The sequence below is a fragment of the Cyprinus carpio genome, chromosome A15 (genome assembly GCF_018340385.1).
Source record: "Cyprinus carpio isolate SPL01 chromosome A15, ASM1834038v1, whole genome shotgun sequence".
NCBI lineage: Eukaryota > Metazoa > Chordata > Actinopteri > Cypriniformes > Cyprinidae > Cyprinus > Cyprinus carpio.
Genome location: NC_056586.1, coordinates 29393083 through 29409011, shown reverse-complemented (window position 1 = coordinate 29409011; position 15929 = coordinate 29393083). Strand labels below are relative to the sequence as shown.

Sequence of the window (15929 nt, the reverse complement as noted above, 5' to 3'; positions counted from 1 at the left end):
TATTAGGGGCATGTAGACCATTTAGTGATAAATCACATTAATTGATATGAATGTATTTACATCGCATGCACATTGAATCATTATTTAAAGAAACCCCATTAAGATCATCTGTTCGGCAGATTCTGTTTGCTCCGGGACACACCTGTTTACTTTCCCCAGCAGTTTATTCATTCACAGGCGCGCATAACCAAACACCCCCTGTTGTTTAAGGACCAAACACCCCCACTGCTAGACACCCCCCATAATTTAAACCCTTAACCAATCGCAGGACCCGGGGGGCGTAGGCCAACGGCTGTCCCTGTAGACTAAGAATTACTTCATTCTCAAACTCTGTTCCCCAGTGAAAAAAGCGCCTGTTTTATTCATCGAGCCAACATCCAGTCAATAGAACAACAGTCAGTGAGGATCATACCCTCGCCTTGCCGCTGCATTACAAGAGAGTGAGGAGCGAACAGAGCAGTGCGGAGGGAACTGTGCGCAAGAGGAGGCGTTTATGTGCGCTATAGAGCTTGTGGTGCTGAAACGCGCTCAGTTGCACAGGCGAGCGGAGCCCCGCTGATCAGGAGAAACGGAGTTTTTCTATCACCCCTATACGGAGGATTTACTCCCGGGTACTTGGATTGATGCAAGACCTGCGCATTAAAGCAACTTGATCTGAACAAAATTGTGTTGGGAAATATTACGTGAACGTTCGAAAGAAAGTTCTAAACTTTAAAGAGACAACCAGCATTGATGCTTAGACTGTGTTCAGATGGCAGTAGAGTCTTTCAGCTCTCAGAGCTGAGGTTAACATAATCTGCTGTGTTTTATTTTTATTTTTTTTACCTAATTCAAGAGGTGGGCGAGGACCAGCTTCCACATTCAGTCCAGCCGAAGCTTTCGTGCGCACACTTTCAGTCTGGACTGCAGGACAAGTGTTGAAGACTCCGGAAAGATGTTGACGTTTTACATCGCATTGTGCCTTTTAGGAACAGGTAAGACGATCTGTTTAAGTTCAGTAGCCTAACTATTCTAATGATAAAATCGGATGTTTGTGTACTAGGCTACATAGTGCTGCGTCAACCTTATCATAACGCGATTACTGATCGTTCAGCGCGCCCCGTTTTGAAGTTAACGCAGTGGTTTTAGGTGTGTCATAATTGCATTTTGTGACAAATGAGGTCCCAGTGAAATCCTCCCGCTATATTGGGCGAGTGGCACCGCGCCAAATGCAAACAAGGCTAATTTGGAAATTAAGCTTGTCCGATACAGGCATGTACTCCAGCGTAATGCAGCTGATGTTGATATACTGCTCACCGTACCCTTACAGAGAAGTAGGCGACTGTGGCAGTGCCGTGGTACAGTGATGGTATCATATGGTACATAATATAATACAATGATACTGAAATGTATGTATTTGCATGTTACTGCATAGGCTATAACTTTAGTTATAAATAATTTTGTGTGGATATAAAGAAAAACTCTGGCACATGGAAAACTTTAACGTTCATAGGCTGCATGTCGTGAATATGTGTTAAGGATGGAATAAATGTGTTTTGGGAACTTTTTTGTTGTTGTTTGCTGCAATCGCGAGAGCATCATTCAGTACAATGGAACAAGTGGCTGCGTTTCTGACATACTGTATGCATACTGGACCTTGGAGGCTATACTGTACATGACAGACTTGAGGTTGATATCCAGTGAGATCATCCAGCCGGTAGACTTATTAACAGAAAAGTTGAAGAAAGAATGAACCAGGTGTGACCATGATAATGGCTATCAGTAACACCCTTCTGAGGGTTTGGAAAGTGTGCTAAAAGCCACAGAGGTCTACCGCATAAGAGATGTGCTGATCACAGACTCCAGAACAGAAGAAACACCTCTTAATAATTTCACAGCCAACGCCATCAGGAAGGCACAATCTCCTCTCTCAAACAGAATAATTCAACAGCATTAAATAAATATAAATGGTGCTGGGCAGAGCTAGGTGCGACATTTCTCGATACAGTCTAAGGGGAACCGGGAATGCGCGCGATCAGAAAGATTATGCTCGTCTCAGTGTTGATTTATTCATTATTTTGTACTTTGTGTAGTAGTGGCCGCGGGCATCTCTCGCTGTCCTGCTAGCTGTTGTATGAATGAGCCTATCGCTTGCTGCACTCAGTGCGCTGCCTCTTTGTTTCTGAAAGAGACTAGCTGCGCTGCAGTGAAGGGTTGGGAACGGGGAATTGTTTCTACTCTTTAAAATGACCGACATCGAATGATGTTTAAGACTTTAAATTTCATTAACCATTCTCGAAAGTGCTTTTTCGCCGGCGCGGACAGAAGACCGTACTGTACTCTGATGGTGCAGTGAGTGCAGTCCGACTTCCAAATGAATGACTCTCATGAACAGGTTATTTTATTGACTCATAAACATAAATTGAGATCAATGTAGTCCGATTCCCGACAGAATGAATCTTATAAACAGGTCCGTTTCATTGAGTCACAAGGACTCAATGAAATCATATTTTACTGCGCCAACAGTACAATATGATCCCCGAACGAATGACTCTTATGAGTCGGTTCTTTTTTGTGACTGACAAAAATTCAGCGTGATCATTGTTGTTCGATTGCAGAACAAATGACTCGGTTCTTTGTTGTGAATCAAAATCAGTGCTAGCGGGTACTGAATCAATCTGGCTAAACATTACTTGTCCTACTCGAGATGAGGCAAGAACTGTTATTGTGTTTTGTTCAAACTTGTTCTGCAAATCAGTGTAAGGTGTAAATCTGTAAATATTTAAAGTTAGATGACGTCTGTCAGTTATTGAAAATGAATTTAATGACCGACAAGTCATTAAAATACATTTATTTTTATTATTAATATATTTATGAGTTGTTAAATTAATTCTGTTAAAATTTGGAATGATCTCATTATTTGGCAGTGCAATAAGAATCACATTTCCTTCCAAATATGTATTTCCTAAAAAGTATTTGTTAACTGTAGTTGTTAAAAGTTATCATTACTACTGCAGAGTGACATTGTGCAAAGTGAAATGCACTTAAACTTGTTATTGTACAATGACATGCAATTTGAATTATTTGCAACTGGTTCAAGAAAATATGTCTGTCTTTGCACAGTCTATCAGGTTTGTTTTCTACAAGTACTCGTACGCTTCTAAGTAGTTGTCGTGCACCATATTCAAATTTGCACTGTTTATTTCACACCAAAGGCGGCACTATATTTTGCATATTCTGTGTGCTATGAGAGAGGTTGATTCATTTGCGGAGTAGTACAGCATCTTCAAGCCTGGCCTATTTTTACCGTGTGTCTGTTGTTTCCACGCCTTTTAACAAATATTTTATTCATTGGGTGTATTATTAACATCGGCTTTGATTCAGCTCTAGATAAAGGCTTCAAAATCCCTTGGCCCCCTCAGATCCAAAAGTGTTTCTTCTCCCAATTAACAGCGCAACCGCAAGCGAGGCAAAGCGCTTTCAGTCGGTGCTCCAGTAAACAAATTAAAATAAATGTTTATTGGCGGTTAAGCTGCGCTTTCTGTCTGTCTCTTTGATAAATGAGGCTGCTGTATTGACACGGATGGAGGCGGTAATTAAATTTAAATGTTGAATCTAAATGCCTACCACAGTCACAAACTTAGAGGGAAAATATAGGCGAAAATTTTAATAAAATGCCTGCCTGGTTTACAAATTGTTTCTAAATTTGTAATAACCATAGCATAGAGTATGCGTCAGTTAAGCACAATAACAGAGGTTTATCTGAAGATATGTTATACATTTTCCCTTATAACAGCTATTTGTTTACTATTGGCTTTCATGTGGACTTTCTAACTAATTTAGTGGGAAAATATGACCCTGGCTGCTCTCTAGATGTTTTTCTCATCATTAAGTGGGTGTATAAGTAAGACAGAAGGAGGGGGGAGAGGGAAGAATAGGATGTAGCAGAGCAATTCTTTGACAGACTGGTGGCAGCTGCTTTGGGAGGAGCAGAGAGGCTCCCGGACGGCCTGAACCACTCATCTCACCTGACATCTATACAAGCAGCACGCCACACTCTGAAAAACCACCAGCAGCTCGCATCTGACTCACCAGCTCCCTCTCTAAATAATGGCTCATAGATAGATAGAGCAGAGAGAGAGAAATATCGTCCTGGTTCACATAAACACACATGCTTCCTTACACATTCACCCAGACATATACACACCCGAATGTAGGTGCAAACACACATCTCCTTTATCTCTTGGTCTCCCTCTTGTTTGTCTTCTCTGTCTGTCTTTCTCTCTCTCTCTCACTCACACTCACACACATACACACAATTTCAGAGTGTCTGACAAGATCTCAGAACTAGAAGCAAAGAGCAGGGTTTGAAGCAGATAACATGACAGAGTCTTGAAGAGACCAGCCCCTAGTGCCAGATATTCATGTGCATGCCCTTACCAAAGCTACGCCGCTTCTTTCTCGCAGCCATACTTTGCTTTCTCAGAATGTCCCTCAGTCTGTTGCACTGTGCCATCAGTATTCCAAGTAATCTCCGGCACTGTGCTTTTTTTGAAACCTTTGGCATGGGGTTGGTTAGTCCCATAAGGCAGCGTTCAAAGGAAGCGTGTTAAGATCATAAGACTTTCGCCTACTCCTTCCTTCCTCTCTAGTCATTTTGCATTGTAAAGAGAAAAGAAATACATAACTTACTATCACTTTGTGCGTTATAATTTTACCATTTTGTATTCCTAACACAGACTTTCATTCACATATTTTTACTCTCTTTAACAAGGTAGATGATGGAATATATTGCTGGTTGACCTAGTATGCATCTAATACATGTGTACATGTGATTTTGTCAAAAGGCAGCAAAGATTATGTATTTTTTGCTGTCTGTGATATCCCACAATCTTGTATGGTGTTTTTAAAAAAAGTCATTCATAAATATCCATTCACTATCATTAATCACTTTCTTAGTTATCTAAGGTTCACTCAAATGTGTTCTAAATCTTTAGGCATCATGATAGTGGGTTGGAAGCCTGTCTGAAACCAGCTTCTTTATTTGGTGCCTTCAACTGCTGTCTAAGTAATTGACTGACTGGGCAGCAAAGCTGCTGGCTTCGGTTTCAGACTTAGCCACACACATGTAAACACTTCAACAAACAGCTTTGCGAATCTACATTCTTGATGTCTTCACTGGCTCCATTAGAGGGACAGATAGTTTGACCGCACACAGGGCCTCCCATTAGTGGTGGGGACTGCTGGGCATTAAAATTGAGTGGGGTTGTATGGTGGTATTTCTGGCTGTGTGGCTCTCTTGGTTTGTTTTAGGAGCTTTCTGTATTATGCATGAGCTGAATGTCTTAGGAGACCATATGGGGACTGAAAATGACTATTTTTATGTATGTGCATGCATTGTTAAGAGGTTTAATGCTTGTATTGAATGTAAAGGTGTGTAATATGAGGTCATGTGTCCAGTGTAATGATCGGAAAAGAAGAACATAAAATGTAAACATAATACAGAGAATTAGTGTCATTCTTTCTCTTTTCCTCTTGCTTAATCTTTTCTGTGGAAGCCTGTTTCTGATTCAGAGTGAAAAAATAACTAAAAGTAAATGTAAGATGAAGTTTAAAATAATAAATAGTCACTTTGTGACATACAAAGTCACAATTATGAGAAATAAAGTGGCAGTTAGATTAATGCAAAATCCCATTGTGAGTCGTTTTCTTTCAACTCTGAGGTAGAAATGGGCTTCCATACTTCACCTGTTTCTTCTATTTGAAAAGGAGTAGAAAAGTTGGACACAAGCAAGTTCAGTGATGAGTGTGTGCGTTTGAGTTAGAGAGAGTTAAGTGTGTGACACACACGATTCACAATAGCGCCGATGCAGCAGAATCTGTCTGGTGCAGGAAGACTGCTGCATTATTTAGGAGATGCTCATATGGCATAGATATGGATGAGTTTTGGCCTGCTTTGATTCACTTGCACTCTGCAGACCAGAGCGAGATGGACTGGCTGCGAGCATTTGAGTGCTCTGGGCTCTTTTACAGGGAGAGGTTGGTGCTCAGAGACAAATTCAACATAAAGGTCAGTTTTGTTTACAGCAGAGAGCAAATTGCGAGATTTTCTCCCCAGACAACATTCTAACGTACGAATTTTATATGTGTTGTTGGGACTGATGCTGAGAGTGACATTCAGGCTTTTGAATAGGACCAAGGGGATCAGGATAATGCTATACCTTCTCTGTACAGTAAAAAAAAGAAAACCCTTAATGCAGGTGAACAAAAATCTGTAAGTTAACTTTTATAATACCTCCTGTGGAGAAAAGGCCACAACTCCTTGTTTTCCATTTTTCCCATGCCCTCATTTGCCCATCATAACGCTCAAACTATGTTCCCGATGACACATACAGCTGTTAGGTTAGGGGGGTCTTGAAACAATGGCTCTCTCTGTTTTCTGCCCGAGACATGCTACACACAGCCGTATTGTCTAATTATCTTTCACAGACATAAGACAGTGACCCTGGGGTCTCACCCCCGCTTTTCCACAGCTTTCCTCCCCCCAAACAAATGCGCACACACAGGCAAATATTGAGGAGAATTAGTGGAATAGAGAAAGCAAATGAGAAGGTTTCGGAGGGAAAGGCTGTAATCAGCTTGCATGCAGGAGCACACATGTAAAGAACTTGGCATTGCATTCAGGAGGGGCTTTTGTTATCAGCTGTCAGTGTCTCCAGCTTGCATGCCTAATGGCAGAGCCCAGAGGAGAGATGGCCAGTTGTTCCTCACTCTGGGACAAGGCCATCTCCTCCATCTCCATTGTTTTTTCAGCCCCTCTCTTCCTCTCGCCTCATCTCCGTCCACCCACATCCTCACCTCATTTTCCTTGGGCGGAAAGACGAGCGAGTGGACAAAGAGGAATTGTGCTGACTTCTTCCTCTAGAGGAGAAAATGAAAAAGAGGGCAATGATGTCATAGGAGGTCTTCAGTTACATTAAAACGGACATTTTTTTTTTTCAAGGCAGAAAGTGACTCCTAAGAGCGGAATTTTATCTTCTGTTTCCACATCCCTTGGGATTCCTGTCAACAATTTTTTTTTATTTAAGGGAGTTTATTCTGATGATTAGATACAGTAGGTAATAGGGTCAGATAATCACGGATATTTGCATACAGTGGGGAAAAAAGAGGGTGTTTACTGCTGACGTTACTCCCTGATCACAAAGGGGTGAAGCTCAGCAGCTCAGTTAATTTGGAGAAAATCATTAAAACAATGCCTAAGGAAAGAGACACAATTTCAAACACTCATTTCCTATTTTTAGAAGCACTTTGCTTGCATTTTTTCTCTCAAAATGCAAAAAGTCTCACTCGTTACTGGGGGAAATGTATCACAATTTGGTACGAACAGGAGCAAGGAAGTGTTTTGACACAGGCATGTGTAGAATGAGTTGGGATTTGGTAGATCGCACATCGGCTTCTATTTTACTATCACCTCCAGTCCTCCAAGACAAAATTTCATATCTCCTGCTGTGACACAGAAATCAACAGTAAATTGAAATTTATCTTCCATGTTGCTGCAATATCTGGGCTCATATTATCCTCTCGGGCCAAGATCCCTGAGCCCGGTCTTAAAGATGGCCCTGATATGAGAGGATGTTTTCTGCGGTGGAAAAAATCCAATTCTGCTATGAAAACTGTTTGTTAATTTTATCTATTTATTTATTAAATATTAGATTGTTATGTTTACGTTTGGGGGAAAATGCTGTACTGCAAATCACTGAGGGAGATTCAACATTATGTTCCTTTATTTCTTATCTGTTGTGCAGTGTGTAGTTATGGATTCATGCATTCATTCATTGATGAGTCATAGATGTTCCGATGGACTGACAGCTAGAAGTAATTGATTGTTTCTCTCGCACACACACACAGTTGAAGGGTGTGCCAGAGGGGCAGCTGAGATGAGTGTCTCGTGGTTAAAGCTGCATGCCCTTTGTAGGGTGATTAGTCAAAGCCTGACTGCTTAATTAATGATTACTCCATCACAGAAGACATCATGTGCCTGAGAGAGACAGAAAAGCTCTCAGGAAAGCCACAGTCTGATTGTAATAGTACGTGTGATGCTTTAGCATCAAACTTTGCCCCTGATATTCAGTTTAAAGCGTTTCATACAATCTAGTACAATGTCAAAGTCATTTTAGGTTTTGACACAATGTCACACTGTGCAGGCCACTTTTTATTTGTTAAACATTTTTGAGCTCATAAGTTCCGTAAAAAAGGTTCTGACACTTTCAGATGTGTGCAGTATTATGCACCACAACAAATTAAAGTTTTTGTTAGTTTATCTGTCCTGTTGTAGCTACAAACTTAACATTATGGAGTATTACATATTGATATAGCCTAGTAACTATAGTGACATTGTCTTTGACACCTATGCACAAGTAGGACACTGATTTCGCTGTCTAGATTCTGTATCAGCATCTTATACCTGCTTCCATTATGAGATAGCATCATGTTAAACAACAGATCTCAGCTCAGCACAGCCCTACTTGAGGTTTTAGCATAAAGACTGTCACGCAGACAGGAAGACCCTCATTATCAGCTATTTGTGAGCTCATTCTCTCCCTGTCTTTCTGTCTCTCTCTTTCTCATTCTCTGTCGCACATACACTCACATCCCTAAACCAAACAGTTCTTTTCTCTGAAAACCCCAGTGGAATGTGCACACAAATATTGTGATTGTGAGCTCGACCGTTAACCATAATACTCCACACCGGAGAGAAGACCTCACTCAACCTCCCCCCACCACATCAGGGTGAAAGGCATCTTTGTTTAGCTCTCAGACAGCTGGGCAAGAAATTGAGAAAAGCATATATGTCTTCCCTTCACTTTCTCACCGCCTTTCTTTTTCTCGATTGCTGGGATATTACGGCATGGTTTTGAACGCCACAGTGGGAGGTTGAGGGAGAAGCTGGCCAATTTGCTATCAAGTGAGGGGTGTCAGTCAAACAAGCTTTCCGCCGTCACTCATGTGTCCAAACATGGTAATTTTATCGAGCGATCCAAAGTAATCTGAAACAAGCCAATGCCATCAAATGAGTTGGAAGGTAGAAAGGATGGCGGTAAAGAAAGCGAGAGAACCATTTAGCCAAGGTGCGAAAGGCTTAGTATTTCATTCAGCTTGACAAAGTGGTGTACCAAGGCAGATGAGAATAGAGGAAAAGAGGGGGGTCAAACAGATTAACTTTCAGCATCTTAGCTCTTAAGGTAATGGATACCCTTGTGCTGGTGTGAAGGAACCCCTTCATCTGTTCTCCCAGTTAAAAAAGTAGGAAACAGAGTAACAAAGTCATACCAGATGAAAAGTGACTGTCTGACACAAGAGACTGGATAAGCCGTTTTGAGACACCTGGGGGCAATGATGAAGCCGTAACAAAGCAGACAAGTTCTGAATGCACAGGTTGGCCAGAGCTGGGTGGATGAAAAGGGGTAATGTTGATGGGTTGAATTTGATACACAGCCTCTTTCAGACGATGAGGTAATGTCAGGCAGTGCCCCTGGACCTTCCTGATTGATGCATTCCAGCCGCTCTACTGCTGTGGGAGGGCTGTAACGGATTACAGCGCCGAACCCTGCACAGAGAAAGACAGAGAAACCTCTAATGGTCTGTGACTATTGTCTGGGCGAGGCATCCAAAGCCTGCAGTTCTCTGTGGAGTTGAGGAGGAAGTTCACACACACACAGGGACAGGTACACAATACACACTGAAAAGAGCTTTCTCAGCGTTGTTGCGCAGGATATTAGCTGTTTACTTTTGAAATTCTCTCCCTGGTTCTGGCTTGCTGTAAACACTGGTGTGGGGTGCTTGTCAGTCACAGATAAGGACAGAGATAAATAGAAGAGGGAGGGAGTGAGATCGAAGACAAAGAGAATGAAGAACAAAGAGGGACAAAGGGAAAGAGAAGTTGCTTGCTAAACATAATGTCTCTTGGAGTGAATAATGAGTCCGTATGGACAGATGAAGTCTAAAAAAGTGATCCAATGCTTACATTAGCTGAGCTTTTTAGAACTTCACCAAGCTGCCTCACAAAGTGACACTTTCAATGCGGTTGCATGCATAAATACGCCTATTATGCAGATTAGAATGGAATAGGCTCTACAATCCCACAATACTTCACTCTACTCGGCTGAAAAGATCTGCTTAGGCTAGCACGAGTTTCTGTGATGGTGATATATATAGCTATGCTGTTCACCATCAACATTTGGCCAGTGGTGCTGATAGACCAACATCCTCTAAAACATATCATGCTAAGCAGCTTTTCTAGCAAGGTATCCATTATGCAGTGTGATCTAGAACATTATTTGTACCCCGTGTTGTCATCCTTTTTTCTTTTTTTTCAGAGAAGACATTTCCTTGCCATCGGTCCGTGTATTTTTGCGTCCATTCGTTTTTTTAGTTTTTTAACCCAGAAATGAAATACGGAAAATGCGGTTTCTTCTTTAATGGTTCAAACTATGATGAATAGAATAAGCAGACACAAACCTAATTTTCATTATTCACAATTCGTATTTCATAAAAAATCGTAAAAATGATATAAAGCTTGTTTTTTTCAATGTATATAAATGCTAAATTTAATTTCTACCATTTTTTACTGTCTTTATACAAACGCTCGCGCGCCCTCTCGCTCTACTGACGTAGCTACCATAACTGTTTTATAAAAACTTTTAGGGTCAATATTTTTATGATCTTAAACATACTGTACACATACTGGTAAAAATAAATAAATAAATTAATTAATTAATAAAAAATAAAAACCGTATAGCCCTGAATGCACTGTAAGTCGCTTTGGATAAAATTGTATGCTAAATGCATAATGTAAATGTAAATGATCTTAAAGTGCCCCTATTATGCCATTTCTAAGGTTCCTAGTGTTGTTTTGGGGAGTCTTCTACAATAGGTTTCCATACATGCAAGGTCAAACAACCCTTTCGTTTTCTCAGAATATGCATTTAATATCACCTCATTTTCCAACGATTCTCAAACGATTTGTTCGAAGCAGTTCTAAGATTCAGTCTCTCTAAACCCATAGCTCCTATGGTCAAGCCTCATTGATTATAACTGATTTTTTGAGATCGGGATAAACTGAAATGAATGACAGCTTTATAATTATTATAGGGAGCGCGCAGAGCGCGCTTTCTTGGCCAATTTATTCAGAATTTCAATAAATTTAGTTTTTCATGATGCTGTTGGACTAGTGACAGCTGCACGCTGCAAACATCTGCATATAGACTGCAACCAAAATGGTCGCATTTTTTCACAATTTTTTGAGAATGTGCGAGTTTAGATTTGACGTGGTCGCATTTGTGCTAGTGCATGGTCTGCCCTGCTCCAAAGCATCTGCTCCATACTGTAGCAGGAGTCAGATTTCACTGATCACATCAAGAGAGAGGCGCTTTCAGTGACTGGTATGGTTTATACTTGCAGCATCAGCACGAGCGCGAAGGTGCGAGCAACGCTCGGCAAAAATGACGCAAATATTAAGGAAATGATGGAAGACGGGCGGATTTGGATTTCACACTAAAATAAAATAAAAGGCTGCTTCATAAACCAGAGAAGGTAAACATGTTGGTATTCTTGTGGAAAAAACAACAACAACAAAAAAAAACATGCAAGTCCTGTCAGCGACAGCCAGTTTAGTTTCACTTTCTTTTTGTTTTCAAAAAGCTTGTTATCTTTGCTGTTTACCTCACGTTTACGCCATGGAGGCTTTCTTTATTATTATTTTTTGTTGTTGTTGTTGTTTTTTTTTTATTTATTTGATTCCTCGCTGTTTGCTAAACATTCTGTAATTTATTAGTCTGTGTATATAACAGCATGTGGAGCCATGCCTCATCTTACTAGTTTTTGTTAATAAACGTTAGGCTATCTCGTTTGGTCATTATAGCTTATATATATATATTATAGTTTTATTGTTGTTGTGCTTTTTAATTAAGTATAACAATTAATCAAACTTTTGTTTTAGTCTTAAAAAATGAAAAGTGTATAGATATAGCCTAAGCAAAACAGACAATTATCTTTTCTTGTAAAACGTGACACAAAGATCGCTAATTCGAAGTGAAAGCGTCCAAAGTCTGACTTATAACACAGCCAAAAGAGGAATTCCCATTCACAAAATTTAAATCACAAATGATACTGATGAAAAAGAACGGGTTGAATGTTGAACACTCGTTACCATAACTATAAACTATGATAAAAGTTAATCAGCATGCATTGATTAATGCCATGCTGTAGCAAAAAAACAAAACAAAAAAAACCTGCGACCAAATGATGTGCTCCTGCGACCAACTGAGAAAGTCGAAAAAACAGAGACCAGTGGGAAGAATGAGTCTAGAGCCCTGTAGCCTAAACACGGCATTATGCGAATGCCACTATCAGTGAACAGGGCAAAAATATTGTCAAAATGTATAAGTTATGTGTAGCCTACACATGGTAGCCTACTGTACGTGCATTGAGCGACCATGCATGGGTCCTCTCCAATAACCCATACAGCACACAAAGTTATGACAAAATTATATCCCAATATATAATTTTATGATGATAAATTTTCCCAAGATTCTGCAATGTCTATTTTTAAAAATAATATCTGTATCAAGTCTTTTGCATTGTTTCCAAAGACGGACTCTAGTTCTCAACTGAATGTGCGGGAGAAGCATCACTAAATTTGGCCAAAGAAAACTTGTTAAAATCGACATTTTTCTATATTAATTTGTGCATTTTTCAAATGTTCATTAAAACTGCAAAAGAATCATTAACAAAAATCTGAAAAGAAGTCAATATTTTACGTTTTCGGGCAGCATTTTGTGTGTACGGTTCTAATTTCAATTTTGGTTTTCAGCATAGCATTTAAAAATACAATAACCGTTCATTTTTCGTTTACTTGTATAAATGAAATTTTTCCGTCATGGTTAAAAAACGAAAAACGAATGGACGCAAAAGTACACGGACCGCCATCCTTATTTTGTGTTACTTGTATAAATGAAAAAGCATAATAGGACAACTACATAAATAAGAAACGCCATCAAGCAGGATAGGAAGTGTGGGCTGGTTCATGTGTGGAGGATAGAATGAGAAAACAGGAATAAAGGTCTGACGCTAATGCAAACTGCTTGGTACTTTACCTCAAGCAACTTATTTTTCCTATCTTCTCGACTGAGTATGTTACCGGGGTGTGACAAAAACAGCCTCACCAGTTTCCTGAGAAAAAGATGCACTGGTATTGGAGAACACAGCGGGTCTTCCAGCTCTGGGCTCCAGGCTGGCTTTGTACGCAGCAGGCTGCTTGGTTTCAAGCGTTCCCAAACAGGGCCACCTCAGAGCAGGTGAGAGAATGAGGAACGTGAGCCTGCTTGGAACTCCACTTCTCTAAGTTCGTCTCATTTACAGCAGCAAGTGAAGCAAGATACACTCCTGCCTGGAGATACGGGTTCAGCTTTCTCTATGAGCTGCGTCCCACTGCGAGGAGATTTAGTGATGATTTATGAATCCCCCTAGAAAACAGGGCACAAATATGAAAGGTTGTCATAGGATACTGACATCTCGCTTCCAAAGTCAATGTTTTATTGAGATTTGGTGGAGCTGCAACTTTGAGAAAGCTTGTTTAGATATGAAGGGATTTCACAGGCAGAGGAATTTTTGGGAGCTTTTTTGAGGAGTATTTTTTCAGAGTTTCTTTTGAGCTTTGTACTACTAGAATGGCCAAATAAAGTGTGCCTATTGTTTTTTAAAGTATGAAAACAGCAAAATGACGAAGACATCACGGGTCAATAAGTAGTTCAATTTTGTAGCTACATTAATCAGAATACATTTTTTTTCTCTTTCAAATAATATGGTTCATTAGCCATTAACTGTCTGTTTTTTTATGGCTGTATCAATTTTGCGCCTAAATATAGAACATGTAATGTAGTCTAATCTAATTGACCCTTCGGTAAGTCCAGCCTTTAAAACATACTGACCAATCCTACCTAAGTTGCCATACTCCTTTTCGTCTTAAAAGCTTTTGCTTTTTTCTAATGTAAGTTACAGATAATATGCATGTTTTGGATCATTTTAAACACAATATTACAGAAAATCATGAAGTGTTATTGAATGGTCACTTATAGATACACAAGATAACAAGGAAGGAAGGAATCTGGAGAAGTACATGCTGTACTTTAGATTAGGTCTATATATACCATTTAACCATGCAGATCATCAATAAGAACACATCTATTTGCTCCGAGGTAAATTAATGTTGCTAATTTACAGTCTTTCTTTTAACACAGTTTTACATATTGATTCAGGTCAGGTCAACATGTGTGCTGTTCACTTACACTGATCTTATCAGTTGTAATCATGATCAAATGAGGGTTTTCTTTGCTGACTGTGAGAAGTATATATCTAAATTCTTATTGTCAGGGGTTTTGTAATTTAAGCTTCTTTAAAGAAAAATGGCAGAAAGAAAAATATTTTGCAATGTCATAGTTCCTAAATTCTGTCAATTATGTACATTTTTACCACTTTATGAGCCCATCTTACTTCAAATCCACAAAATTTTCCTGTTTATTCTTATGACGTTCTATAAAGTTTGTGCAAGTTAGCAGCAGTAACCAAGATTGGCAAAGTTTAATGAAGGGTCAGTGTGATTGTGGAATTTTAACTATTCATTTTATTAAAAAAATAAAAAAAGGTTAACAAGCCATGACACAATTCTGATGAATGTGGACATGTGCAAGCATAGAAACTGGTGCAGGGGTGTGTCTGATGTCTTCACTTTTTCACTCAGCTTGTTGAGAGGAGGTGATGGATAGGCTTCTAATGGACCCCCTCGATCACAAGCTACTTAAGCAGGCTGATCAGTAACAGAGAGCAGAGAGACCAACCCAAACCTCCTTTCAACAGAGCAACAGGGAGTTTTAGTGATCATCCGTGCTTATGATTAGCCCTGTAACAGTCCTCATGTTGCAAGCTTTCACTCATTTACCAGCCATCTGAGAAATCTATGGTCCAAACTCGCCATGAAAGAGTCTTGAATTGTCAGGCAGAACCTTAAAAGGCTCTGTTAAAGCTGAGTCTTTTGTCCCAGTGTGACGCGGTAGCTTGGTGCGAAACCTCTTTTGTTTTGCTAATGTTATTAATGGGCTCACTTATGTGTAAAAGCAAAGCAGATTCAACTCTGTAAGAAAAAAAGTTTTTTGTTTTTTCTTTTTATATTCAATTTATATTGCACAAAGGTGTTTGTACTGTGCGCATGTCAGTGTGAAAGTGTGAAGTGTACTTATTTGTCAGTGAAAGCTTCCTGTGAGTCTGAACCTGTGGCTATTACTGATTTTTATAAAACACCAGAGTTTAAAGTGGGACAAACTCATTAGCTATGTTCCTTAGAGCCAAGCAAAGAATTCACAAATATTAGTAGAAGGTGGGGCCTCTCCTCTCAGAAAAACCTTTCCAGGTCTCCCTTTTGTCTCCGTCTCTCTCAGTGTATCCTGTTAACAAGTGCCAGCTTCATCGAATAACCATAACACAAGTCAATGTGTGTTTTCACACCAATTAACAGCTCTCTATTGGTGCCTGCTGAGGTGATGATGGCCTGTCTCTGGCCAGGCACATGGTGTTTGTGTGTATTTGGAATTTTAGCGGCACGGAGAGAAAGCTCAACCTTTTTCTATGTTCATTATCAGTATAATTAGTAGTTGGAGAATCTTGTTGGTCTGATAGAGAGGAAGCCAAAAGGTCCAATGAATGTATAGGAATCTCTCAGTTTTTGTATAGAGTTCTCTCAGTCTTCACAAATCTACCATTGGCTAACTTGCTCTCTGTCAAATTAACAGCCTACTTTGTGCCGTTCACAATCTGCCCCTTAAGAGGTAAAAACTGCTCCATTGGCCGGGAGTTGAGTGATCATTAATATCAGACTGGTCATCATTGGCACAAATGGC

General features: G+C 39.8%; 1 protein-coding gene across 1 annotated transcript in view; it reads left to right on the top strand.

Annotated features, from left to right (window-relative positions):
- The first annotated feature begins 318 nt into the window (after nt 1-318).
- LOC109103388 (kin of IRRE-like protein 1) overlaps nt 319-15929 on the top strand; it is a 44762-nt gene continuing 29151 nt past the window's right edge. The window contains exon 1 of the mRNA XM_042771670.1: nt 319-974. Coding sequence (XP_042627604.1) covers nt 935-974 — 40 coding nt within the window. The 5' untranslated portion in view covers nt 319-934. The remainder of the gene's footprint in view (nt 975-15929) is intronic.